The sequence below is a fragment of the Hyperoodon ampullatus genome, assembly GCF_949752795.1.
Source record: "Hyperoodon ampullatus genome assembly, chromosome: 14".
NCBI classification, from domain to species: Eukaryota; Metazoa; Chordata; class Mammalia; order Artiodactyla; family Ziphiidae; genus Hyperoodon; species Hyperoodon ampullatus.
Window position 1 is genome coordinate 58,965,104 of NC_136927.1, and position 27,484 is coordinate 58,992,587.

Here is a 27,484-nt window from a genome sequence, read left to right on the forward strand (position 1 = left end):
TAAAGAAACAGAAGACAGAAAAATGAGCAATATGTAGGTAATTGCTAAATGTGGTGGTGGGAGTTTGTGGAAGTCCTCTTTTGATAACCTTTATCTTTCAAAACAGAAATGGGAAACAAGGCCACTAGCTGAGCAGGAAAACAGGAGAAAATGTGGTGGAGATCTAAAAAATGAAAAGACAGTATGACAGCTGAGCAGGAGAATGAGAGATGGAATAAGAAAGAATTAATGAAATGTAAACTCCTGTGGGAGTTGGGATTGTTGGAGTTCACCCAATCTCTTGACTCTGTACATGCATATCTTTTGCCAAACTTGGGCACTTTTCAACTATTATTTCTTCAAATACTTTTTCATACACACCCTCTTCCTCCTCTTCTTCCAAGGCTCCTCTGGTGACAGAAATGTTAAGATTTTTTTTTACAGTCCACAGGTCTCTGAAACTCTGTTCATTTTTTAAATGTTTTATTTTCTCTGCATTGTTCAGATTAAGGAATTTCTATTGTTCTATCTTCAAGTTCACGGATTCTCTCCTCTGTCCTCTCCATTCTGTTGTTGAGAGAACTGTTGAAGCATTTTTATAATGGCTGCTTTAAAATCTTTGTCAGATAACTCTAATATATGTGTCACCTTGGTGTCAGCATCTCTTGATTGCCTTTCTCATTCAAGTTGAGATTTTCCTGGCTCTTACCATGACAAATGATTTTCAATTGAAATCTCAACATTTTGGGCATCATGACATGAGACTCTGGATCTTATTTAAATCTTCTGTTATAGCAGGCCTCCTCTGACACCACCCCAGTGGAGAGAGGGGAAAGTCTACTCATTACTGCTGTTGCTGCCAGGCAGGGGTAGAAATCCAGGCTCCCCACAGTGTCTCCACTGATGTCACAGGGGTGGGGGAGGCCTCATTAATGCCTGGTGGAGAAGTAAGTCTCAGCTCCCTATATGGCCTTCTCTAACCCTACCCTGGTGGGATGGGGGGTGGTGGTTGGAGCACCTCACTTTATCCTGGCATAAGTGGAAATCTAGACTCTATACTAACACTTTGCTAGCAGGGGTGGGGGTGAAGTCACAGTTCTTTCTGTGCTGTTTGTCTAAGGTCGAGTGGTTATTGTCTAAAAGTTTTCTGTCTTGATAAGCTGCCCCTTTCTTGGTCCTCAGGCTAGAGAAAACAGGGTTTTCTTGGGGTTTTTTCAGCTTATACCTATTAACATTTCCAGGCTGCTGATTTTTCCAACATCAAGTCTGAGATATATGAGACTGAAGGAAAACCCTTGGAACTCACCATTATGTCATTTTTTGGGTCTTGAGGTCCCTAATAAGACTGCCTTCTTCAGAGTTTTCTTATGTTTGTTTTATATATAATGTCCAGGTTTTTAAACTGTACTTATCATATAAAGAATAGGGGAAAATGAGCTTCATTTATTTATGATTTTTTAAAATTTCCTTTTTCATATTCTATTTCTTTTTTTTTCATATTCTATTTCTAAAGGAGTATCTTTTGTGTTGATTTACTCTGTGTTCCTTCTAGGTTTGTCTTTAATTCTGAAATTATTTTAAAATTCTTTCCTAACTTCTATCATCTCATTCTGAATTTTTCTAGTCCTGGTTATATTGTTCTTTCATGTCTTTTATCATTTTCTTATTGTATGTTAGCTTACTTTGGAATACTAAGTTATAAAATTTTTGTCAGGTTTTCTATTATGCTTTCATGTTTGAAGGGGTATTATTCTACTTATTCTCTTCTTTTTTATAATAACTTTCTATGAGATTTGACCTTGATATTTTTTCTGTTGCTAAATTTTAATTTTTTTAATTTAATTTTTTTTAATTAAAAAAAAATTTTCCTGAACCCTTGTAGGAGATGCTTGATTTAGCTAGTTTTTCTAGTTTCTCAGCTCACTAGCTCCTCTTCTGTTGTAGTGTGGTGTCCAACTATTTGGCACCTTACTTGTTGAGATCTCCTGGCTCTGTTCTCCTCTCAGACTGTTATCTGGACTTTCTTTCTCTGCTGTCCCTGTCCTGTTCAATTTGAATTCTATTCCCAGCAGCTTTTCTTCAGTGTGGGACTTTCTCCTACAAAGAGTCTTTGGCTGGTTTTTTGAGAGCTAATAAGGCACAAACTGTTCCAGCCCCTTCAGATCCTACTACAGATCCCTTGAGCTCATCCCCCCTACTAGAACATGCAAAATCTTCCCAATTCCAGATGCTGTTCTCAAAGCAGCTTGCTGAGCTTCCCAGCGGGTCTTTGGGTTTACTGCTGGTGGGACCACCACTCCCCTTTGCTTACTCCTACATAGATACTGATAGCAAACAGGTCTTGTAGCTGTCAATGGTTTAACCCCACCTATTTGTGTAGATGCCTTCTGACCAAGTTTGTTATAGATGTTATCCATGTGTTTTTTATTTTGCTATCCTAGTTGTTCTCTGTGCTTTAATGACTATGTTTGGGGGATTCAGAAACTATACTATCATTGCCATATTTCCAGAATTCCTTAAAGAACAGATGCTGATTTTTGACAATCTTCATTAGTAGAAAACATTTAGAAAAAATTTCCAGGGCACAAAATCAGCACAACAGTAGGTGTTCAAAAATTTCTCCCCAAAGTCAAACTCCATAGCTAATTCCACCATGAAAATAGACTCTCCCTTCAGGATGAGCAGCATGGAACCAGCAAAAGACCTTGAACCCTGGGAAGTATTAAAGAATGGCATAATTTCCACTAGCAAACTATAAATGCAAGCCATTTAACCTACCGAAATGTTAATTAAGAGGCAAAGCAATCCCCTATTTATATAGAACCTATTATATGTACCTAACACAAAATCTGAGAGACAGTTTCTGGAAAAGATGAATTATTCTTTATTACAGCAATGAATTCTTTGCGGCTCCCAATTTCAAAAACTAAGAATATGTCCCCAAAAATACTAACAGAGATTTTCTTCAGGAATGCAATTACTAATGATTTCTTTTCTTTTTGCTTATCTCTACTTTAAATATTTTCAAAATGGAAAAGTAAGCTTCTTGTAAAAATTTTTAAAACAACTTACGCTAGAACCATGTTGTAATCTGAGTGGTTGAACATATATCCTCCAACAACCCACATTATATTTCCACTGACCACAGCTTTGTGAGAGGCTCTGGGGAGCTTTAGGTTAGAATATTCCTCTCGTGTCCAAAATGACTGGTTAGCTGGTACAGGAACTGAACATCCAGGACCTAATAAAACATAATAAATTAGCTTCACAAAATGCAGCTTTAAAACTACTGCAATTCAGGAATTCCCTGGGAGTCCAGTGGTCAGTGCTCTGCACTTCCACCGCAGGGGGCCTGGGTTCAATCCCTGGTCAGGGGAACTAAGATTCCCACATGCAGTGCAGCAAGGACAAAAAAAAAAAAAAAAAAAGAAAACTACTGCGTTTCAAGTTTGAATCATCTAAATACAACAAATTATCTAAAGAATATTTACAGTCTTTCCTTTAGCATCTAAATATCAGACAAATCCCTTTAATTTGTGCTTTCAATTTACTCAAAGGTAGTGACCAAGGGTAATCTCTAATAAAATTCAAAATCACATACTTTCTAATGAAGACCTGACCATATCTAGGTTAGGATTTTTTAGTAATGAAATACTTGCTTAAGCAGCTCTCAGAGGAAAGAGTGGACAAAGGAATTATTAATTCAAATGAAAAACTTTAGGGACTTCCCTGATGGTGCAGGGGTTAAGAATCCGCCTGCCAATGCAGGGGACACGGGTTCGATCCCTGGTCCGGGAGGATCCCACGTGCCGCGGAGCAACTGAGCTCATGCGCCACAACTACTGAGCCCGTGCACCTAGAGCCTGTGCTCCGCAATAAGAGAAGCCACTGCAATGAGAAGCCTGCGCACCGCAACAAAGAGTAGCTCCCACTTGTCTCAACAAGAGAAAGTTCACACGCAGCCAGGAAGACCCAACGCAGCCAAAAATAAATAAATTTTAAAAAAAAACAATAAAAACTTTAGAGCTAAAATGTAAAGACTAGTCCTGGGAGTATTACAAACTATCCATTTCCTGCAAAATCAAGAAACTCCTTTTTTGAGAGGTTTGGCTTCTGCTCCAACATTTGCAAAGTGGTAGGTAGTCAAATACTTCAATTATTTAACTGCTCAATGTCAGCCAAACCAAACAAACTAAAGCATCTTAACAAGCACATTTCTGGAAATTCAAAATAAATGTGTTTGAGAAAGGGGTAAATGTATTAAAAAAAAAAACCCAAAAAACCAAATCAGTAACAGCTGTTATCACCCACCCCTTGAAGAATTTGCTAAAGGGCTTCTTTAATAATCTGTATCTGCAGATAATTCCAATAACTGACTGCTTTAGGATTCTACTGTATAATCAACTCCAATTTTCTCTGAATTTATTGAAAGTTTCTGTGGAGAGACCATTATTGTTAGCTCTTGTTCCACCTCCCAGCTTGGTTCTCTATGTCTTATGGCTGAGACCAAGTTCTCTAAATTCATGAATGAACTGCAAAGAACGTTCAACTGCTCCACATCTCTATAGACCACAACCATACATCTATGAAATTCAAAGATTTGTAAGAAGCTGAATAAAGAGATATGAAAACTTAAATGCTTCCTGATATTTGATTAACATAAATGGTACAGATATTAGGAATAAAGTCAATCTACAACTTATTAAACTAGAAACATTCTGTAAATTGAAAGAAAAAAAAGAAAGAAAGAAGTTCCTACCCTGCCACTCTGAGAAGCAGGAGCATCCTCTGACATCACTTGAATTGCAGATGCCTCGATGAGGAAAACCACAGTTATTTACACAATGAGGGATGTCACATGCTTCACCTTTCCAGTTTTCAGAACATTCACATTGAACAGTGTTGCTGCTATTACTGATCATACATTCTCCTCGGCCTGAGCAATTATTCGGACACACATCAAAACTATAAAAATAGTGGAAGGAAATTAAATCAACACAAAGCAACACTTTGATTAACTTAGCAGAACTTCCTCCTACACAAGGCTTAAGAAATCTCACTGTCTAGCCAGTTCATTCACAAGCATAATTGCAGTACTTACCATTTAGCCTAAATGGGGTCACTCAACCCTGCAGAACTAGGGCAAGTAATAAAATCAAATTAAACCTGCTGGATTCTCATAAGAAGAGACAGTTAAAGAGATTACAAGAAGAGGAGAGATTCTTGCAAAATATCCAGGCTTAGCTCCTTAAGGACAGGATGACTACCCTAATTCTTGGTAGCCCACAAATGATGAGCATTATAAAATTGCCAAATGCATGCTAGCAAGTCTGGAGAAGAAAAGGATAAAACAAATTGTAAACAATACACTACCATCCTCATTCCTCTGGATAGTCTCTAAAAATTTACAGATTTGCTTAAGATTATTGCTCAGATTGGTGTGTATTAAATTCCTTAGCAAGTTTATCTACCCATCTCAGATGCAAGAAAAGGGAGGGGTAGTTTAACGTAATACATGAGTTTAACCATAAAGTGTTGCATAGTAACGTGACAATGATATTGACAACACTTTGAAAAGACATAATTCTGATTTTAAAAAGGGGGGATAACAGGATTAGCAAGATACTGTAAGAGTGTAAAGAAAACTAAAAAGGAATTTTGTAGCAAAGCATGCCAGAAAATCAGGAATCAGTTACAAAACAAGCTAATTAACATTCATGCCTACACCCTAACGTCAGTTCACGATACATTTATAATAAAATTTTATAAGTATGTATATACAGTATTTTTATAATCTATGTTATAATATAATATAATAAATGCATATGCCTACTTTTCAAACCCAGGCTTGTGATGAGCTGCCCAGGCTGCTAAGTCACAAACCTTGGGTACCTGAAAAACTGAATCACCATACCAATCAAGATAAAGATGGCTTTAAATAGGGTTGAAAGACTACTGAGATCCTGAGAAAATGGGCAAGAAAAAGAACCCGGTATAAAGGTTACACATGGGGGTTACCAGCTATACTAGGAGATGTCAAACGTATTGTGTAAAAGGTCAGATAATATATATTTTAGGTTTTGTGGGCCACAGAAGTTCTTTATCACAGACCCCCTGCTTATGGCATTTTATGAATTTAACTACTTCTGAAAATAACTATTTCTTAGGAAAAAAAGGAAAAGACAGAAGTTAGCTTCTCTCCTACTGCAACAAATTCCAAAAGCTGCCCAGAGTCTGTCTGTCTACATTTCCTTTGTAACCTCAACTAAGTTGTCATCAATGGGCCAACTACTGAGTACATGAAAACTATTAATATTTGTTAAATTGTACTTAGCAAACTCCTCCAAAGTTTTTATCCATTGGCAGGAATGGATAATGCCCCTCTTTTCCAGGAGAAGCTCAACAGCAGCAAGACCTGGGTTGCAACTCTGGTCCCACTGCTTTGACAATTTACTTTACCTTTTCCTGCCACTTGCCTCATTTATAAAAGAAGCAGAAAAACAGTGCCTGTAACTGAGTTTTTAAAAGAACTTTAAATGAGAAAATTCATGCAAACTGCTTAGCATAATGCCTGGCACATTGTAAACCCTCAATATGTTAGTCATTATTATTGTTAAAACAAAGTATACAGTCTTCTGAAAAAATTCACAAATATTAGACTTAAATATCTTACTTGTAAGTGATATTAAATCCAGTCAAATTATAAGCAGCATCACTAAAAAAATGCAGCAGGGCATAACCTGATGTGGCAACGACCTCTGGGACAGTCTCGTTGCCATCTCTCTCAGGAACAATGAGGCCGCTGAAATGAAAACACATGTCTTATAAAGGGAAGCAAAATCACAGACACATCACATGGTGACAGAACACAAATTCAACTGGATTTCACCCTTGTAATTTAAAAAGCCACTTCTAGGAAGAGGGCCAAATTCCTGTGATAAATGCACAGGAACAGATCTGAATCTTTTGCTAGGCTCTTCTCTATTCTAGGTTTTATATATATAAATATATATATATATATATATATATATTTTTTTTTTTTTTTTTTTTTTTTTTGCGTTACGCAGGCCTCTCACTGTTGTGGCCTCTCCCGTTGTGGAGCACAGGCTCCAGACGCGCAGGCTCAGTGGCCATGGCTCACGGGCCCAGCCGCTCCGCGGCACGTGGGATCTTCCCAGACCGGGGCACGAACCCGTGTCCCCTGCATCCGCGGTGGACTCTCAACCACTGCGCCACCAGGGAAGCCCCTAGGTTATATTTTAAATGAGATATGAAACCGATGACCTTATTCTTTTTTTTTAAGTAAAACATTTTATAATACTCCTTTGAAAAACTGAGTAAACCTCCACCATCACAGAAAGTAACAAACTTTATGAGTTGATGGATACCAAACATATACCATTGAAAGACATGAAAAGTAAAAACAGAAATAAAAGTTTGATATACAAACATCCATCATCCCAATACTATTAGCATTCTGATGTACTTTCTTTGTTTATTTGATACCATGTTACATATCATATTCTATTCTACAAGTAATATACCATAAGCATTTCTATGTCTCTAAGAGCTCCCTCAGAACTTTTAGAACCTTACTCAGAGCTCAGCCCACAATAGTATCTGTTGGGTGTCTACAAAGAGAAAGAATTACCGAGTCAAAGGGTCTAAATGATGGCTTTAAGGCTCTTAATCCCTATACCAATTTGCTTTCCAGAAGAGAGATGGTGACTTGAAATCCCACCCATAGAGAATGAAAGGGTCCATCCCACCTAACCCTGCCAACAAGGAGAATTACCAGTCCTACTTTAGTTTTGCTAATTTAATATGTGAAAGTGATTTTTTTAACCTGTGGTTTTGAGCTTCTCTAATTATACTCCTGAGGTTAATCATTTTTCCTATGTTTACTTGCATCTTTTGCTTTTCTTCATATGCTCCTATCTTTTGCCCAGTTATTGTTCAGTACCACCATCATCTCATTCAGTTAAAGCCTGACTCTTTACCAGGCCCTGTGCAATCTGTTCCACACACATAACCCCATCCGATGAACAAACATCTCATCTATTACAGATGGTCCCCGATTTACAATGGTTCGACTTACAATTTTTTGACTTACAGTTTTTTCACCTACAATTTTCCGACTTTACAATGGTGCAAAATGGATACGCATTCAGTAGAAACTGTACTTAGAATTTTGACCTTTTCCCAGGCTAGCGATATGCTGTTGATACTCTCTCATGATGCTGGGCACCAGCACAAAGCTGTAGCTCCCAGTCAGCCACACGATCACAAGGGTAAACAACCAATACATGTACAACCACTCTGTACCCAGACCTTTCTGTTTTTCACTTTCAGTACAGTATTCAAAATTACATGAGATATTCAACATTATAAAATAGGCTTTGTGTTAGATGACTTTGCCCAACTGTAGGCTAATGTAAGTGTTTTGAGCACATTTAAGGTGGGCTAGGCTAAGCTATGATGTTCAGTAGGTCAGGTGTATAAATGCATTTCAACTTATAATATTTTCAACATACAATGGGTTTATCAGGACATAACCCCATCATAAGCCAAGGAAGATCTGTACTCTCTTCCTTTCACTCTCTCAACCCCAGCCACACAGGCCTCTTTTCTTTCCTAAAGCACATACTTTTGGGCTGATGACTATCTCAAATGCTCATTCATTATGACCTAGCAATTCTATTTCTTAGTTGAAGAAACACTTGCTCACATACACAAATATATAAGAATCCTCACCGCAGCACTACTCAGAATGAGAACAGGTTGAAAACCACCTAAATGGTCATCTGGGAGCTGGATGAATGAGTCATTACATACGTTAGGTCTGCAGGACTGACAAGGCGCTCATCAAGGCATTCTGATGAGTAGGGAAAAAAAACAAGCTGCGGGCTTCCCTGGTGGCGCAGTTGTTGAGAGTCCGCCTGCCGATGCAGGGGACGCAGGTTCATGCCCCGGTCCAGGAAGATCCCACATGCTGCGGAGCGGCTGGGCCCGTGAGCCATGGCCACTGAGCCTGCGCTCCGCAACAGGAGAGGCCACAACAGTGAGAGGCCCGCGTACCGCAAAGGAAAAAAAAAAAAAAAAAAAAAAAAAACAAGCTGCAAGACGATGGGCCTAGTATATGTGTACATTTATGTGCATTTATACAAGTGCATATAAAAATGAGTGGAAGAGCATATAAGCAGGGTGTGAGGAGGAAGAAGGGATGGAATTTTCATTCAACAAGTTTTTAATATGCAGGCAGAACTAGGGGTTGCAAAACAGTGAAGCATTTTCTACTATGCATTCAACTAACAAATACTAAGTACTTACTACAAATGAGGCACTGTTCTAGGTACCAGGAATACAACAGTGAAGACATGTCTGCCCTTACTGGAGTTCATGTCAGAGAAAGAATAAGCCTACATACGAACCCCCAACCCCTGGCCCACAGGTGTGTATATACAATGCCAGGTAGAGGTAAATACTATGAAGGGAAATAAACAGAGTAAAAGAACAGAAAGTGCTACTTTAGAAAGGGCATTTAGGGAAGGACTCTTGGAAGAAATGACATTTGATCACAGACCTAAATGAAGGTTTCAACCATCATCATGCTTTCATCAGTTTTATATACCAGAATCCCCTAAAATGCTGAGGGGTAAGTACTTGCAAGAGCAGGGCCACCTAGAAACACGTATGTCAAAAGCAATCTTGCCGTAAGAAATACTGGCACAGGAAAGGACTGGGGGATTCAGTCACATGTAGGACACTCTTTGTTATCTTAGCATGAGCTTCACGGTCAGAGATGTGAGCTCCGATTCTTGTTCCACAAGCCTGTGCATGTCACTGACATCTCTGAGCCTTAGCTTCCTCAAAAGCACAATGAAAGAAATACTATCTACCTCACAGCAATGTAATGAGAATCAAACTGTTTAAGCAAGTGAAGGGCTTAAATAGCATCTCACAGTAGTAGGTGCTCAATAAGAGATGGCTAATGGTATTTATTATTTATATGGTGGGGACATTTAAATGTATAGAACGAATGGCAGAATGGGTGGAGGGAGAAAGGATCGAGAGTCAGAAGGAGTGGGAGGGCCACCTGCACTAGATGACCACGTTGCTGGAGAAAGGGGATCGGCTTCCCTACTGTCAGAGAGACTTACGCATTTGCTTCTTTTCACTCCAAAAACTTGGGACAGCTTCAGAATGTGCTTTTCCCCAGTGTGAAAATAAAACAACTGGTTTATGACAAAAATAAACTTTGTACAGAATAAATGAATATAAACCTCAACCCAGTGTGCAAGGCAATAGAAAGTGTGTGGGTGAGAAAGTGATGCTGCAGGCTTGCCGTTCAACTGTCACCCTGAGCTGCCTCCACCTCCCTGTCCCCTGCCCCTAGGCAGGTAAATAAATGCAGGCTCAGCTTAGGCTGCAGCCAGCTGTTCAACTTGAGAAAATCAAGAACTGCTTGCCCTGGGGTTCTTCATAATCTTATATTGTAAACACAGAGTACCATTGTTTAGAACCATTTCTGAAAATCGCTGAACTAAAGATATTGTCTTAATTCAACATAACTGTCCCAGACAGATATGGGCTCTCTGAACACACCTGGGGCACAGTCTGACTTTGCCAACTATACTACGTAAGTTTACATAGTTGGCAAATCCTTAGTTTGACACACCTGTCTCCTTGCAAAACTATACATGCAAGGACAGTCAGATGTGGAAGGTAAGCCAGATTTTTAAAGTCAGGGTTAGGAGCCTGGGGATGGGTCCAAACAGCATCTATACTTCTGAGTGGTAAAGGAGGGTCCATAGCCACAAAAGAGGTGCCTGCCTTTGATTACCTGCCACAAACTGACCACGATTTCCATGGGGTGCTGGACAGGCTGACTCCCACTTTCACAAGACTTCCTCTAACAGCTCTGCATCACAGCCTAAACAAATGCCTCATCAGTATTTGACTTTCTTAAAAATAACAACAACAAAAACCTCTAAAAGGAATAAGAATTTCCTCAGAGAGGAAAACTATTCTCCCTGCTCTATCACCACTACCACCTCTGCATCTCCCTACCAACAGATCTGAGCAGAGCGAGCAGATGCTCCACAAAGGTGCTGCACTTATGCATTTGTTGAAGTGAATGCACCACAAAGTCACAATGTTGTGCAGCTGGAAGAGACTTGCTCTAGCGGTTCTCAAATGTGTCCAGTAATGGAACTCTGTTTGTTAAACAAATTTTATTCAGAATTTCAGCACATAAAAGATAATGTGATCAACCAGTTCAGAGTCAAATTAAACTTCATGGACTGCAATACACCCAGAGAAAACACAGTACAACACCTTCATTTTAGGCTTCAGAAGATGAGGACTAGAGTGCTTAAATGAACTATTCAGACTCATGCAGAGCCTTGGGCAGAACGCAGATTAAAAGTCCAAATCTTCTGAATCCTGTGTGGCTCTCTTTTTCTTTATTTGGCTGAACTATCTGCTGCCAGGCTCACTCCACTCTGGGCCCCCAGCACATCACCACTGGGTTGATTCCCCTATCCAAAGTCCTCCTGACCCAACAGCACTCCTCAGCTCCCCATCTTGTGACACTGCCTTATGACCTAAACAGTTATTTTCAAATTCTTCTGCACATCAGTGCTTCAGGGGTTCTGTGTTTCAGGTAAATTTCAATTATTAAACATACATTATCTCACTATGATTTTAGAAAATGCACACTCAATTATGTCATAGGTTAAATTTTAACACAATCAATGCATTAATTTATACATTTCAGTAAATAAACTTTTTTATAGAAGCTTAAAAACCCTCCTGTTGTCTGTACATATACTGTGGCTTCTCTCAAAAGTCACTGACTAAAACAGTTATACCCTTCTGCTTGTTTTATGGTCACTGTTGGTTCACATGTCTGCTCATTAAATACACAGTCTGGGTGAACTACAGGGTTATGCATACCCTCTTGGCAGATGTTCCCACAGGGCTATGGCAAGCTGATTCAAAGTGCCTGGCACATAAAGAGGGGAGTTTTGATTAACAAATGCAGTATCAAGTAAACCTCCAACAAGTACTATTATCATGATAATATCATACTACAGATAGTTTTTGTGCTGTGTTAAAGTTTGGGGTGCCTCTTGCTATAAGACAAGGTATGAGTCAAATTCTGGCATAAAGATGTATATGCCCAACATGTAGCCAATGACATTTTGATGCTTAGCATGGCCTATCCACCCTGTTCTTTGGCCCTCTATGTGAATCTCTAAAACCCAGAAAATGGCCTTGGTTCTCAGTTCAAAGACATGTTGCAGAGATATCTAAGCCAAAGGGAGTGGAGAAATACAAGGGCACATTGGTCCCCTGATCTCAGCTGTCCTTTGCCTCCTCATGTTCTGTTCACTCTCTGTTATCTCCTCACCCACAAGAGACATCAACCAGCCCCATGTGAGGAATACAAAAAATATCTGTTAAATTGATTTCTTTTAAAGTCAGGGAAATCAAATATTTGAGGGAAAGAAATCCAGAAAGTCAGCTGACAACTATGACTCTCTAAGGATATGCACTTTAGAAAAAATATATTTTAAAAATCCTCTATCAAGTAAAAGGAAGAAAAATAGAACAGTTTTGAATTTGCATGTGGTCAAAAATATAATAAACAACACAGCTACTTACTGTGAATAAAAAGTAAAATGTCAAAACAATTCAGAGCACCCCATGTATTTGGTGTTAAGCTGTTTAACAACAAACACAGAATATACTGTAGAAAAAAAATCACAACACATAACTGGAATGTTCCTCATTCTCCACAGGTAACCACTGTTCATTTTACGTATACTCTTCCAAAACTTCTCCCTCACCCATATTAAGGTATATACATAATTACACATCACACACACACACACACACACACACACACACACACACACACAGAGCTATATCTGAATTCAACAAATAACTCCTAAATGCCTATGCAATGAAGAACACAACAAGGATCAAGATGAACATGGTTCCTGATTTAATTTTTCACAGAAGTATTATATTCGATATATTACTCACAAAACATTTTTAGATGTAAACTTCACCACCACCACAAGAAGTAGGTAAATTTGATACTACTATCACAATTTTATAGATCAGGAAACTAAAAAGAGAGGTCAAGTACTCTGCCCAAAAACTTACCCAGAAGCTACAGGAAACCAAATTAGGACTAGCACACAAGTGATAGGACTCCATAACTAGTACTCTTTCCATGAAGTAAATGTTTTAAGTGATAAAAAAGGTGAATCCAGTAAAAATACAATCTAGGAGATACATGAATCCAGAAATCAAACAATGGTTAATCAGTATTTATATGACTGAGCTTACCTAAAGGCAGCAACTAGGGGTGCGTAAATTGAGTCCCCATCATAAACATATAAATGGTCCCAACTACACTCTGTAGCAAAATGCTTGAAACGAAGTCTCATTATTCTATTTGGCCTGAAAAGAACAGAAAAAAGTAATTTATAATAATCATAATCACTATAAAACATTTGAGAAAAAATATAGATTTTTAAAGAATTTATATAGAGAGAAGAAATTAATAGTATGTAATCAGTACTCCTTCACTTGTCAAAGATTTCCTTAGTACTTTCTATGTGCAAGAGACCACTAAATATGCAATGGTAAACAAAATAGACACGGTCTATGCATCTTTGGGCCTTATAGTCTATAACAGTGGCCATTCTTTACCAATCCATCAGCCTTTCTTATTCAACTTAAGATTTCATACTACAGCATCTTACAAACACACCTGCCAATCCTCTAAACTTGCCTGCCCCTCTGCCTTTTCATGGAACTCCCTGGAAGAAGCCCTGGTCTAGAGAAAACCAGTTATCTGCTTTGACCTAGACTGAATCTAGAGAAAACTAAGCCATGCTGGAGAAAGTCACAACACTGGGTAGGCTGGTTCCAGTACTGGTGCTTCGATTCTGCCAGCAGTCCTACTACTAGTTCTCAATTTCTATTTCAGACCACCCAGTCCCATCTCCCTGCTTATGCTCAGCACTCAGACAAAAATTTCTCAAATTTCCACTTTCTAAAATAGATATATCTACCTACTTTTCCTTCCATCTCTCAAATATTTAACATCTCCCTCTCATCTAAAACTTCCAAGTCCACACTTAAATCTCTTTAAGTATCACATATTTTACAAAAAACAACAAAACACAAAAAACTTTAAATCCCAACTCTCCTTCCAGCTACTATCAGACCTATCCCTTTCTCCTCTGAAACTCCACAGAAGACTTTGGTTTTCTCCATTTCCTCACATCCCACTCACCTTTTCACTCTCCAACCTGGCTTTAGGCCAAAGACTCTACTCCAAAAGTTCTTGGTAATATCAACACCATCTATATCCTGGTGATTCCTAACTATATGTCTCCAGCCTGAACCTTTCATCTACCCCATACTTCTTGTCTAACTAAAATCTCTAACCAAACAATTAAATAAATACATAAACAAGTTAACGCACATTGTGATGAATACTGGGAAGAAATTAAAGGAATGCGATGTAGTAGTACAACAGGTGGTGGGGAGATACCCCAGAAAATTTTGGAAAAGATTAGAATGGCGAGAGATAAGCCATGTGATACCCCAGAAAGTTTTGGAAAAGATTAGAATGGCGAGAGATAAGCCACGTGAAAAGCCTGGGGGGACAATGTTTCAGGCAGAGAGAATAACAGCCTTAAAGTCCTAGACTTTAGAAGTTGATGTGTCCAAGCAACATGAAGAAAATCAGCATGTCTGAAACATAGCAAACAGAAGGAATAAGATAAGAAGTGAGTGAGAGGTGGGCAAGGGGCAAAGGTAAACACTGGAGGCCAATTTCAAGGCTATTACAGTGGCCCAGGAAAGAGAGGATGGTTGGTGGTTCTTAAAATAACTGTAGAGCTGAAGATGAAGAGGACTGGGGAGATATTCTAGAGGGGAAAACTGATAGAACTTACTGACAGGCTGAATATGTGGATAAGGAAATGGAGGATTTGAAGTTTTTTGCTTAGTTTTATGCTTAGGCTGAGGTGGAGCAACCACTGACAGCATACTCAGAGCAACAGTGGAGAAGGACATCAGATGGGAGTGAACTGGTAGAAAGGGCAAGGGCAGACAGCTCCTTAGAGCAGCAGTTCTCAGAGTATGGTCCACACAATGCCAGGGTCCCTGAGGCCCTTTTAGGAGGTCCAAGAGGTAAAAACTATGGTTATTTAGACTTGGATATCTGGTAGATATTTTCGTGAAAATGAACAAAGCAAGCCTGTATTTGTTGCCAAAGAAAATATAAGCTTTCAAGCAATAATGAGTTTTGGAAAATTTGTACCTACCACCCAGATACAACTTCCCAATACTTAAAATTTTCTGATGAGATTGATGGTGATTTTTAACTAAGGTGATGTTTTAAATTTCATATAATGAAATATATCGACACCTGGAAGACCTGCATAATTCAGTGAACCAATATTTTCCAAATGTTACAAAATCATGTATGGGTTAAAGATCTATTTAAAGTACAAGAAAACCAATTAAAAAAAATTTTTTTAATATATATATATATATATATTTTTGGCCATGCCATGCGGCATGTGGGATCTTAGTTCCCAACCCATGCCCCCTGCAGTGGAAGCATGGAGTATAACCACTGAACCGCCAGGGAAGTCCCATAGAAAACCAGTTTTAACTTAACAAGTTCTAAAAGTTCATTAGGATCATTTCAGATTCCACACTGCAATTTAGTTTTAAGAAATTACCACTTGTCCAGTTTTGGTCCAGTCTTCCAGACTGTCCACAATTATTTTAAAGGGTTATTAATGGTTGCAATGCAAGTGAATGCATGTGACACTTTCTGCAAGAAGCTTTTAAGAAGCAGGTCTGCTTTCTCCGTACTTCCTCCTTCCCCTCCTGCTGGATGCAGTTAGCAAACAGTGAAGCTAATGAATGAATGGCAGAGCCTGGGTCCTACTACCAATGGGAAGAAAGCTTCCTGCTGACCAGGAACACCTGCCTTGGAACTGTTATGTGAGGAAGAAATAAACTTGCATATGTTAAATCACTAAAAATAGTAAATAAATAAATAAATAGGCCTATTAAAATCTCTTCCCTTCCCTACTACATATTCAAGTGAAGTCTAATTTTCTTCATATACCTCAACCATAATAAAATATTGTAACAGTTTTTTAACTATTACAACTGAAAACATACAAATTTCTGGTGTGTATAATTCATTTGCAAATCAACACATAAGTTTTTTTCAATTAACATTGAAGATTAAGAAAAATAAGAAAATCAAATTCACTTGTCAAAGTAAAGGTTACCAAATAAAAAATATTTTCAGTTGCCACAGATTGTTAATTTTCCATGTTGGAAAAGTAATCTCACAATGAGCTCTATCCTGGAAAAAAAAAATTACATTAGCCATTACTACTTACTGTCCTTCAATGAGCCATGTGCACTTTGTTTTATATTTATAATTTCCAGGTCCATCTGTTATAAACCCAGAAGATCCAGTTAGTCTGTAATTCAAAAAATAAAAAAAATTTAATCCATCAAAATTTCATATATTAATAATATCTTTCTTAATTCTCAATACAATCCAAGTGGGTACACTGATGCATACTATGACCAGAAGAAAAAGACTGGATAGTTATACGCAGATTACACAAATCTGGATGAAACAAATTCATGCCATATACTTAAGAAAAGGGGATACAAATACATTAAAAACAACAGGAATGAACAAAAACATACATCTTTCTAGCTGAGATGGGAAAATCACACTTTGTTTCCATAAAAATGGCCACAAGAAGTTACTTATAAATATCAGTTGGTTTTTAAAAAACAAGGCCAAACAGTTACACATTTTACAAGTAAAATATGTAAATGCAATAAATAACGCTGTGGCCAGCATAACTATGATGCGCAAGCACATCAATCCACAACACACAACAGACCCACCACAGCCATTTAGTTGCTTCCTCTGAAGTGGCAATCTACCACACTCTGTGAGCAGTGCACATCAGCACCTGACTTCCCACACACATGCCAAGCTTGAAGTTTATCAATATTTTTAGGTCTTGCCAATATGACAGGCACATCTTAGTATCTCATTAATATTTTTACTAGTACTAACCCTAATGTATGAAGATTCTCATGTGTTTTGGTCATTTACATTTTCTCCTTTGCAAATTAAGACTCAATATTCTTTACTCACTTTGCTACCAAGTTATCTTTTTCAAAATAATGTTTAAGAGCTCTATTTATATTAAGAAGCTCCCATTTGTATGGTAAATGTACTATAAACATATTTTCTCAGTTTATGTCCAGTATATATTGTAGAAATATATACTAGAAATGTAGAAATTTTTAATATTTAACGATGCTATTTCTTTCCTCTTTGCTGTTTCCAGATCACTTTTCCTCCCTCTTCCATCAACAATGTCAGCCCTCCTGAAACAAATGCTCTCTTCTGGATCTGCCTCCTTTACTTTCTGAGTTATCTACTGACATCCCAATTACTCCTCTCCACCCACTCGAGATATCAGCATCTAGCTCATTGCCTTCCATTCAGCCACATCCAAGATGTTCCATCCAAAGCCCAGCCTCTCCATTTCTTAACTTCACCATTAACGATTTTTTCCTCTACCCCACTTTAGTTACCCACTCTTTTCAGCCCTGCTGTTAGGAGTGAAAGCTCTACCATAAAATCTCCATTTAAAGCGACCTACACTCTGACCACCATCTCTGCTCTCTCTACTTCATTTAGCCTAGTTCCCCCTCTCCAATGAATCTTCAGCCCTGACCTCCAATCCACACAACTATCACTTCTTTATGTTCATCACTCACACATTTCACTTTCTCACTTACCTAGGTATGATTCCAGGGTCCATCACAATTATCATCCCCTGCAAATCTCTCAACTTCTTTGCATTCTCTCTCTCTCTGCTGTACTTGCCTGATATAAATGTCTCTGTGTCTTACTCCCCAACATCCATTCCATTCCCAAAATATTACTCTAAGCCAATCATGGTTTCCTGTGCCCCTTGCCAATTAGAAATGTGTATTAGTTAAGATTAAGTTCTAACACAACTGACAGAAAAACCTAAATAGTAATGGCTTAAACCAAGATATAAAGCCCAAACATAAGCAACCTGGAGCACATAAAGCATTTCTATGATCATCAGGGAGCTAATTAATGTTCTGCTATCTTGTTGCTCTGTCATACTCAACATGTGCTTCCACCTCATAATCCAAGATGGCTGCACAAACTCCAGTTATTTCCGTATTCTACACAGCAGGAAGGAGTTGAAAGAAAACAAGGTACATACCCCTGCCCTCTAAGTCAAACATGACAATTCAACTTACCCCCTAGCCAAAAATTAGACATACCTAAATGTACAGGGAGGCTGAGAAATATAGCCATTATCCCAGATGACCATATACTCAGTGAAAAATCAGGACTCTTTACTAGAGAAAAGACTACTACTTCTGTCACAGCATGTAATCTAATCTTAGATGTGAGGGGAAGTCTGATGGAGGGTTTCTAGGAAATATTTCCTCACTCCTAGCTACGACACCTAGATCTCCTCTTCAAGAAAAGACTTGTTGCCAGCTGCAGAAATGAGTGTGGTCAACAGACAGCATCCAGCTGTCAGTTCCATTGGAGCTGCCTTGCCCCAGGTCATGCCCTTCCCAGCACAGCCAAGGGTGGGCATTTTTCAGTCTAACATGGGACAACTCTGGCAGGCAATCCTTACTCCAGAACTCTCCTTTGTCAGGCCTGCATTGAAGCTCAACTTCTTCCTTTGCCCAGTTCTGCTTCCTGCCCCTTCCTCTCACAGATGTTATAATTATAACTAACTTGTATCCCAAACTCCATCTCAGAAAATGCTTCCAAGAAACCCAGCCTATGACAGACAGACATCCAAAGAGACCATTCTTCTTCCTCTGGACTTTGCTATGTTTGGATTTTACTTCAGCCATCAAGCTATGGAGCCTAAACACAAAGCCAACACCAAGGATGACAAATCAAAGGAGTGCAAAGGTCCCTGAAGAGCCACACCAAACAAGCACAGAGACCACCCCAGGTTTACAGGTAAATAAATTTCCCAGTAGTTCTAACAGTTTTGTGGCTTTCTACTATGCTTCTTTTGTTTCTAAGAATTTCTACAGACTTCACATGGACATGTTCAGGTATTTGCAAATCTGCATCCCTTTTGGAGAAAATATAGGTCAATTTTGAATATTTACTTCATATCTTTAAACATACACATTTACATAATTTTACAGATAATGAATAGATATGATCAGACAGGCTTTTCTGGGTCAACTAAAGGACAATTCTCCCTTTTCCACTGATCTCCCCAAGCACTCCACCCCTTCTCCCCACCAAGATAAACATTTAACATTTAACAGAATTTCCATCCTGTTCCGCTGATCTATATTTCTGTTTTTGTGCCAATACCATACTGTTTTTTTTTAATGGTAACTTTTTTATATACATATATATATATTTTAGTTTATTTTTTATTTTTGGCTGCGTTGGGTCTTCGTTGCTGCGCGCAGGCTTCTCACTGAGGTGGCTTCTCCTGCTGTGGAGCACGGGCTCCAGGCACACGGGCTTCAATAGTTGTGGCACACGGGCTCAGCAGTTGTGGCTCACGGGCTCTAGAGCACAGGATCAGTAGTTGTGGCGCACGGGCCCAGTTGCTCTGTGGCATGTGGGATCCTCCCGGACCAGTGCTCAAACCCGTGTCCCCTGCATTGGCAGGCGGATTCTTAACCACTGAGATACCAGGGAAGTCCCCATACCGTTTTGATTACTGTAGCTTTGTCGTATAGTCAGAAGTCATGGAACCTGATGCCTCCATCTCCGTCTTTCTTTCTCAAGATTGCTTTGCCTCTTTTGTGTCTCCATACAAATTTTTAGATTTTTTGTTCTACTTCTGTGAAAAATGTCATTGGTAATTTGATAGGGATTGCATTGAATCTGTAGATCGCCTTGGGTAGTATAGTCATTTTGACAATATCGATTTTCCCAATCCAAGAACATGGTATATCTTTCTGTTTGTGTCATCTTTGATTTCTTTCTTCACTGTCATAGTTTTTGGAGTACAGATCTTTTGTCTCCTTAGATAGGTTTATTCCTAGGTATTTTACACTTTTTGATGCAATGGTAAATAGGGTTGTTTCTTTAATTTCTCTTTCTGGTCTTTCCTTGTTAGTGTATAGAAATGCAAAAGATTTCTGTGTATTAATTTTGTATCCTGCAACTTTACCAAATTCATTGATGAACTCTAGTAGTTTTCTGGTAGCATCTTTAGGATTTTCTACGTATAGTATCATATCGTCTGCCAACAATGAGTTTTATTTCTTCTTTTCCAATTTGGATTCCCTTTATTTCTTTTTCTTCTCTGATCACCGTGGCTAGGACTTCCAACACTAGGTTGAATAAAAGTGGCAAGGGTGGACATCTTTGTCTTGTTCCTGATCTTAGAGGAAATGCTTTCACCTTTTCACCACTGAGTATGATGTTAGCTGTAGGTTTGTCATATATGGCCTTTATTATGTTGAGATATGTTCCCTCTATTACAACTTTCTGGAGAGTTTTTATCATAAATGGGTGTTGAATTTTGTCCAAACCTTTTTCTGCATCTACTGAGATGATCATATGGTTTTTATTCTTCAATTTGTTGATGTAATGTATCACAATGACTGATTTGCAGATATTGAAAAATCCTTGCATCCCTGGGCTATATCCCACTTGATCATGGTGTATGATTGTTTGAATGTACTGTTGGATTTGGTTTGCTTGTATTCTGTTGAGGATTTTTGCGTCTAGGTTCAGCAGTGATATTGGCCTGTAATTTTTTGTGTGGTATCTTTGTCTGGTTTTGGTATCAGGGTGATGGTGGTCTCACAGAATGAATTTGGGAGTGTTCCTTCCTCTGTGATTTTTGGCCATAGTCTCAGAAGGATAGGTGTTAACTCTTCTCTAAATGTTTGACAGAATTTGCCTGTGAAGCTATCTGGTCATGGACTTTTGTTTTTTGGAAGTTTTGTTTGCTGGAAGTTTTTAAATCACAGTTTCAATTTCAGTACTTGTGATTGGTCTATTCATGTTTTCTATGTCTTCCATGTTCAGTCGTGGAAGATTATACCTAAGAATTTGTCCATTTCTTCTAGGTTGTCCATTTTATTGGTTGCTTATGATCCTTTGTATTTCTGTGGTGTCATTTGTATTTGAGCCCTCTCCCTCTTTTCCTTGATGAGTCTGGCTAAAGGTTTATCAATTTTGTTTACCTTTTCAAAGAACCAACTTTTAGTTTCATTGATCTTTTCTATTGCTTTCTTCATCTCTATTTCATTTATTTCTGCTCTGATCTTTATGATTTCTTTCCTTCTACTAACTTTGGGTTTTGATTGTTCTTCTTTCTCTATTTGCTTTAGGTATAAGGTTAGATTGTTTATTTAAGATTTTTTTGTTTCCTGAGGTAAGACTGTATTGCTATAAACTTGCCTCTTAGAACTGCTTTTGCTGCATCCCATAGGTTTTGGATCGTCCTGCTTTCATTTTCATTTGTCCCTAGGTATTTTTTATTTACTCTGATTTCCTCAGTGATCCACTGGTTTTATAGTAATACTCTTTAGCCTCCACGTGTTTGTGTTTGTTTTTTTTTCTTATGGTTGATTTCCACTCTCATAGTGTGTGGTCAGAAAAGATGTTTACTATGATTTCAATTTTCTTAAATTTACCAAGGTTCATTTTGTGGCCCAGCATATGATCAATCCAGGCAAATGTTCCACGTGCACTTGAGAAGAATGTGTATTCTGCTGCTTTTGGATGGAATGCTCTATAAATATCAATTAAGTCCATCTGATCTAATGTGTCATTTAAGGCCTATGTTTCATTACTGATTTCCTGTCTGGATGATCTGTCCACTGATGAAACTGGGGTGTTAAAGTCCCCCACTATTATTGTGTTACTGTCAATTTCTCCTTTTGTGGATGTTAGTATTTGCCTTATATATCGAGGTGCTCTTATATAGGATGCATATATATTTACAATTGTTATATCTTCTCCTTGGATCATTATGTAGTGTCCTTTGCCTCTTGTAACATTCTTTATTTTAAAGTCTTTTTTGTCTGAAGTAAGTATTGCTACTCCAACTTTCGTTTCTGCTTGTGTGTAATACATTTTCCATCCCCTCACTTTCAGTCCATAGACCTGAAATGGGTCTCTTGTAGACAGTAAAAGGGTCTTGTTTTTGTATCCATTCATCCAGTCTACGTCTTTTGGATGGAGCATTTAATCCGTTTACATTTAAGGTTATTATCAATATGTATGTTCTTACTGCCATTTTGTTAATTGTTTTGGGTTTGTTTTTGTAGGTCTTTTATCTTCCCTTCCTCTCTTGTTCCCTTCTCTTTGATTTGATGACTAACTTCAGTGTTGTGTTTAGATTCCTTTTTCTGTTTTGTGTGTGTATCTATTGTAGATTTTTGGTTTGTGGTTACCATGAGGTTTTGATATAGCAGTCTATATATAAACGAGATGTTTTAAGTTGCAAGTCTTTTAATTTCAAATGTATTTCCAGTATCCTGTATTTGTTCTCTCCTCTTCTCACAATTGCTGGTTTTGATATCATATTTGTGTGCAGATGATTTCTTACCTTTACATATGTTTGCCTTTACCGGTGGGCTTTTCCATTTGTAATATTCTTGTTTCTAGTTGTGGCCTATTCTTTTCCGCTTAGAGAAGTTCCTTTAGCATTTGTTGCAAAGCTGTTGTGGTGGTGCTGAATTCTCTTACCTTTTGGTTGTCTGTGTGACAGCCTTGCTGGGTAGAGTATTCTTGGTTGTAGGTTCTTCCCTTTCATAACTTTAAATATATCGTGCCACTCCCTTCTGGCCTGCAGAGTTTCTGCTGAGAAATCAGCTGATGAGCTTATGGGAATTCCCTCGTACATTATTTGTTGCTTTCCCCTTGTTACTTTTAATATATTGTCTTTAATTTTTGTCAATTTGATTACTACGTGTCTCTGTGTTCCTCCTTGGGTTTATCCTGCCTGGGACACTATGTGCTTCCTGGACTTGGGTGACTATTTCCTTTCCCATGTTAGGGATGTTTTCAACTATTATCTCTTCAAATATTTTCTCAGGTCCTTTCTCTCTCTTCTCTTTCTGGGACCCCTATAATGAGAATGTTGGTGTGATTAATGTTGTCCCAGAGGTCTCTTAGACTGTCCTCATTTCTTTTCATTCTTTTTTCTTTATTCTGTTCCATGGCAGTGATTTCCACCATTCTGTCTTCCAGCTCACTTATCCATTCTTCTGCCTCAGTTATTCTGCTATTGATTCAAGTGTATTTTTCATTTCAGTTATTGTATTGTTCATCTGTTTGTATGTTTAGTTCTTCTAGGTTTTTGTTAAACATTTCTTGTATCTTCTCCATCTGAGTCTCCATTTTTTTTCCCCACGGTCTTGGATCATCTTTACTATCATTACTCCGAATTCTTTTTCAGGTAGATTGCCTACCTCTGCTTCACTTCGTTGTTCTTCTGGGCTTTCCTCTCGTTCCGTCATCTGGGATATATTCCTCCGCTGTCTCGTTTTGTGTGACTTTCTGTGATTGTGATTTCCATTCTGCAGATGGCAGAGTTGTAGTTCTTCTTGCTTCTGCTGTCTGCCCCATGTTGGATGACGCTAAGAGGCTTGTGCAGGCTTCTTGGTGGGAGGGACTGGTAGCTGCCCAATGGGTCTTGGGTGCTGGGTCTTGTTCCTCTGGTGGGCAAGGCCACGTCAGGGGGTGTGTTTATTGGGCAGCTGTTTATTCAGGAAGACTTTAAGCAACCTGTCTGCTGATGGGTGGGGCTGTGTTCCCACCTTGTTGGTTGTTTGGCCTGAGGCATCCCAGTACTGGAGGCTACAGGCTGTTGGGTGGGGCCAGGTCTTGGTGAGAAAGTGGCAGTCTCCAAGATGGCTCACGCCTATGAGTCCTACCCAGAACTGCCCCTGCCAATATTCTTGTCCTCTCAGCGAGTCACAGCTGCCCCCTGCCGCCTCTGCAGGAATCCCTCCAATACCGTCAGGTAAGTCTAGCCCAGTCTCTCATGAGGTCACTGCATTTTTCCCTGGGTCCTGGCGTGCACCAGACCCTGTGTATGCCCTCCAAGTGTGGAGTTTCAGTTTCCCCCACTTCTGTGGAATTCCTGTGATCAAACCCTGCCGGCCTTCAAAGCTAGATTCTCTGGGGGCTCCAACTCCCATTACCAGGCTGCCAGGCTGGGGAGCCTGACGTGGGGCTCGGAACTTTCATCCCTGTGATATAATTATTTTCCAGTTTGTGGGTTGCCCACCTGGCATGTATGGGATTTGATTTTATCGTGATTGCATCCCTCCTACCATCTCGTCTGGCTTCTTCTTTGTTTTTGGATATAGGATATCTTTTTTGATAGACTCCAAAATTTTTTTGTCGGTGGTTGTTCAGCAGTAAGCCACGATTTTGGTTTTTCCATGAGAAAGGGGGAGGTCATGTCCTTCTACTCTGCCATAGATCCTGGAAAGCACATGGCACACCTGGGGGCCACAGTGAGGTCAAGGGTAGAGAGCAAAAGTTTGTTTCTTCTAAACAGGACGTGGTTAGGTTTTGTTTCTCAAACTAGTCTGACAGTTTTACTGACACAGTATAATCTATTCACATTTAGCATAATGACTGCTATACTGATTTGACTCCTTCCAACCAAATTTTTAAATCAACCTTAATGAGGAGCAATTTATATATAATAAAATGCAGCCATCATAAATGTACAACTTGGTACGTTTTGACAAATTTATACACATATAAAACCCCAAAACAAGTGCTTCCCTGGTGGCGCAGTGGTTGAGAGTCTGCCTGCCGATGCAGGGGACACGGGTTCGTGCCCCGATCCAGGAAGATCCCACATGCCGCGGAGCGGCTGGGCCCGTGAGCCATGGCCACTGAGCCTGCGCATCCGGAGCCCGTGCTCCGCAATGGGAGAGGCCACAACAGTGAGAGGCCCGCGTACCGCAAAAAAACAAACCCCAAAACAAGATATAAAACAGTTCTGTCACTCCCCAAAGTTCCCTCAGACCTCTTTGCAGGTAATCCTTCTCAATGCTGATCTTGTTTCTATCATTGCAGACCTGATTTATAGAACCTGATTTTATAGAACCTGATTTAATGGAATCATGCAGAGACACTTTTGTGCCTTGCTTCTTTCGATCAGCATGTTTCTGAGTACAGTGTGTATCAATATTTTGTTCCTTCCTATTGCTGTGTAGTATTCTACTGTATGAATATACCACAACATGTCTATCCATTTTCCTGTTGATAGACACTTGGATTATGTAGTTATAGACGCTTATGAACAAAGCTGTTAAGAACACTTGTGCACAAGCCTTTGTGTGGACATTTCTCTTGGATAAAAACATAAAAAAGGAATCATTGGATCAAAATATAGATATACACATAAATTTAAAGAAACTGCCAAATTGTTTCCTAAGTGGTTATACCATCTTACACTTCCATCATCTAGGTATAAATCTTCTCTGCTCTCAGGTCTCCCAGTATTCCCACAGCCTCAGCAATATACCCCTTCAGCAATATATTGGACTGTGCAAGTCAGGAAGATCTACTGCACTCCATGGATGCAGCATCTTGCTTTCCAAATCTGCAGCTTTGTGGTCCTTGCACCTTGCTATACTGGCCCAGCTACACTGCTCTCTGTGTCTAGAAGAATCACAACAGAATGTTTATGTTATAGTTTCCTATAGGTCCCCAAGCAAGCTGGCTCAAGAGAAGCAGGGAGCTTGCAGTTAGAAGAGCCAAGGAAGCAAGCCTCATTCAGACTGCCACGTCCTTTCTCCCTATTGTCAAAGGCCGTCTGAGTCTGGGTTTTCTTGTTGCTTCTAACTAAAAGCATCCCGACTACTTATTTCACCAACTCCAAGATGAACATGTTTTTCTTAACAGCTCAGAAATCAGGATGCATTGTAAAACCAATGGCAGTTCATAGTTTAAATGTTTTTTCTTTCTTAGAAGTACATAAGGGTGCATTTTACACTCAGTGGTATCTTAATAAACTGCAGTTATACATATGTCAAACCCTAAACCTGACTGAATCCAACTCTCTGCTTACTCTGTATATGAAACCAGGCAGCTAAATAAGGCTAGTGACACAACACTGTGCTGACTGGTCTCACTTTACATTTATAAACACATACCTCAAGTAGGTTCCCAGCACTGTGGGACAATCAATCCTTTCATTTCCCTGGCCAATTCTCTGTTATACCTTATCTTTCACCTTTCCAAACCCTCTTCCCTCTCTTCAATTTTAGCTGATGATCAATTGATTACTTCACTTGTTTCACATCTATTTACCACCAGTGGAATGTAAATTTCATGACAGCAAGGACTTTTGTCTGCTTTGTTCATTATTTCTAGTGCCTAGAAGTGTGTCTGGCATCCTAATGACAAAAAGTAAATAGCTGTGGAAAGAAGAAATAAATCAGGAGAGACCTTTATTTTCTTACCATTACTAAATGCAGGTACTTTGCCTTACCCCTAGTTACAATGGATAGGGTCACACTCTCTACCTGGGTGCAGAATTCTAAAACTCTACTCAATCAAGGGCCTCACCAGAACAAACCTAATTCTAAACCCCACGCTATACTTTTTCTATCTACTGGATAAGCATAGACTAGCTGTTGGATTCCCTTCTTAAAAAACAAACTCCCGGGCTTCCCTGGTGGCGCAGTGGTTGAGCGTCCGCCTGCCGATGCAGGGGAAACGGGTTCGTGCCCCGGTCTGGGAAGATCCCACATGCCGCGGAGCGGCTAGGCCCGTGAGCCATGGCCGCTGGGCCTGTGCGTCCGGAGCCTGTGCTCCACAACGGGAGAGGCCACAACAGTGAGAGGCCCACATACCGCAAAAAAAAAAAAAAAAAAAAAACTCCCTTCTCATGTTCTCAAGATACTCCCTACTTTTTTTTTTTTTTAACTTTTGCAACAAAGGTCTTCTTAAGAATTATCTACTGTTGGGAATTCCCTGAGGTCCAGTGCTTAGGACTCCATGCTTTCACTGCCAAGGGTGTGGGTTCAATCCCTGGTATGGGAAATAAGATCCTGCAAGCTGCACAGTACAGCCAAAAAAAACCCCAAACAAACCAAAAAACAAACAAAGAAAAAAACCACAAAGAATTATCTACTCTCGCTGACAATACTCTTACCTTGTAATTTCTTAACCCCATTCCATTGGGGTCTAACCCTCACTCCTCCTCTGAAATCCTTCTGTTAAGGTATAGAGGAGTAAATTCTCAGATTCCTTCTAATTTCATTCTCAGATCCCTTCTTACTTCACTCTCCTACACATCTGAAGTAGCTGATGACTCCCTCTTTATCTTTTTTTTGCATTTAATCTTTTGTTTTCTTCCAACTTTATTGAGATACAATTGACATA

The 27,484-nt window shown here is 39.2% G+C and overlaps 1 protein-coding gene across 1 annotated transcript in view; it reads right to left on the bottom strand.

Annotated features, from left to right (window-relative positions):
* Window positions 1-27,484, bottom strand: part of ATRN (attractin) — a gene marked incomplete at both ends in the record, with an annotated part of 171,753 nt that overhangs the window by 114,149 nt on the left and 30,120 nt on the right. The window contains 5 exons of the mRNA XM_079718684.1: window positions 3,052-3,220; window positions 4,739-4,944; window positions 6,653-6,781; window positions 13,342-13,455; window positions 16,437-16,520. Coding sequence (XP_079574810.1) covers window positions 3,052-3,220; window positions 4,739-4,944; window positions 6,653-6,781; window positions 13,342-13,455; window positions 16,437-16,520 — 702 coding nt within the window. The remainder of the gene's footprint in view (window positions 1-3,051; window positions 3,221-4,738; window positions 4,945-6,652; window positions 6,782-13,341; window positions 13,456-16,436; window positions 16,521-27,484) is intronic.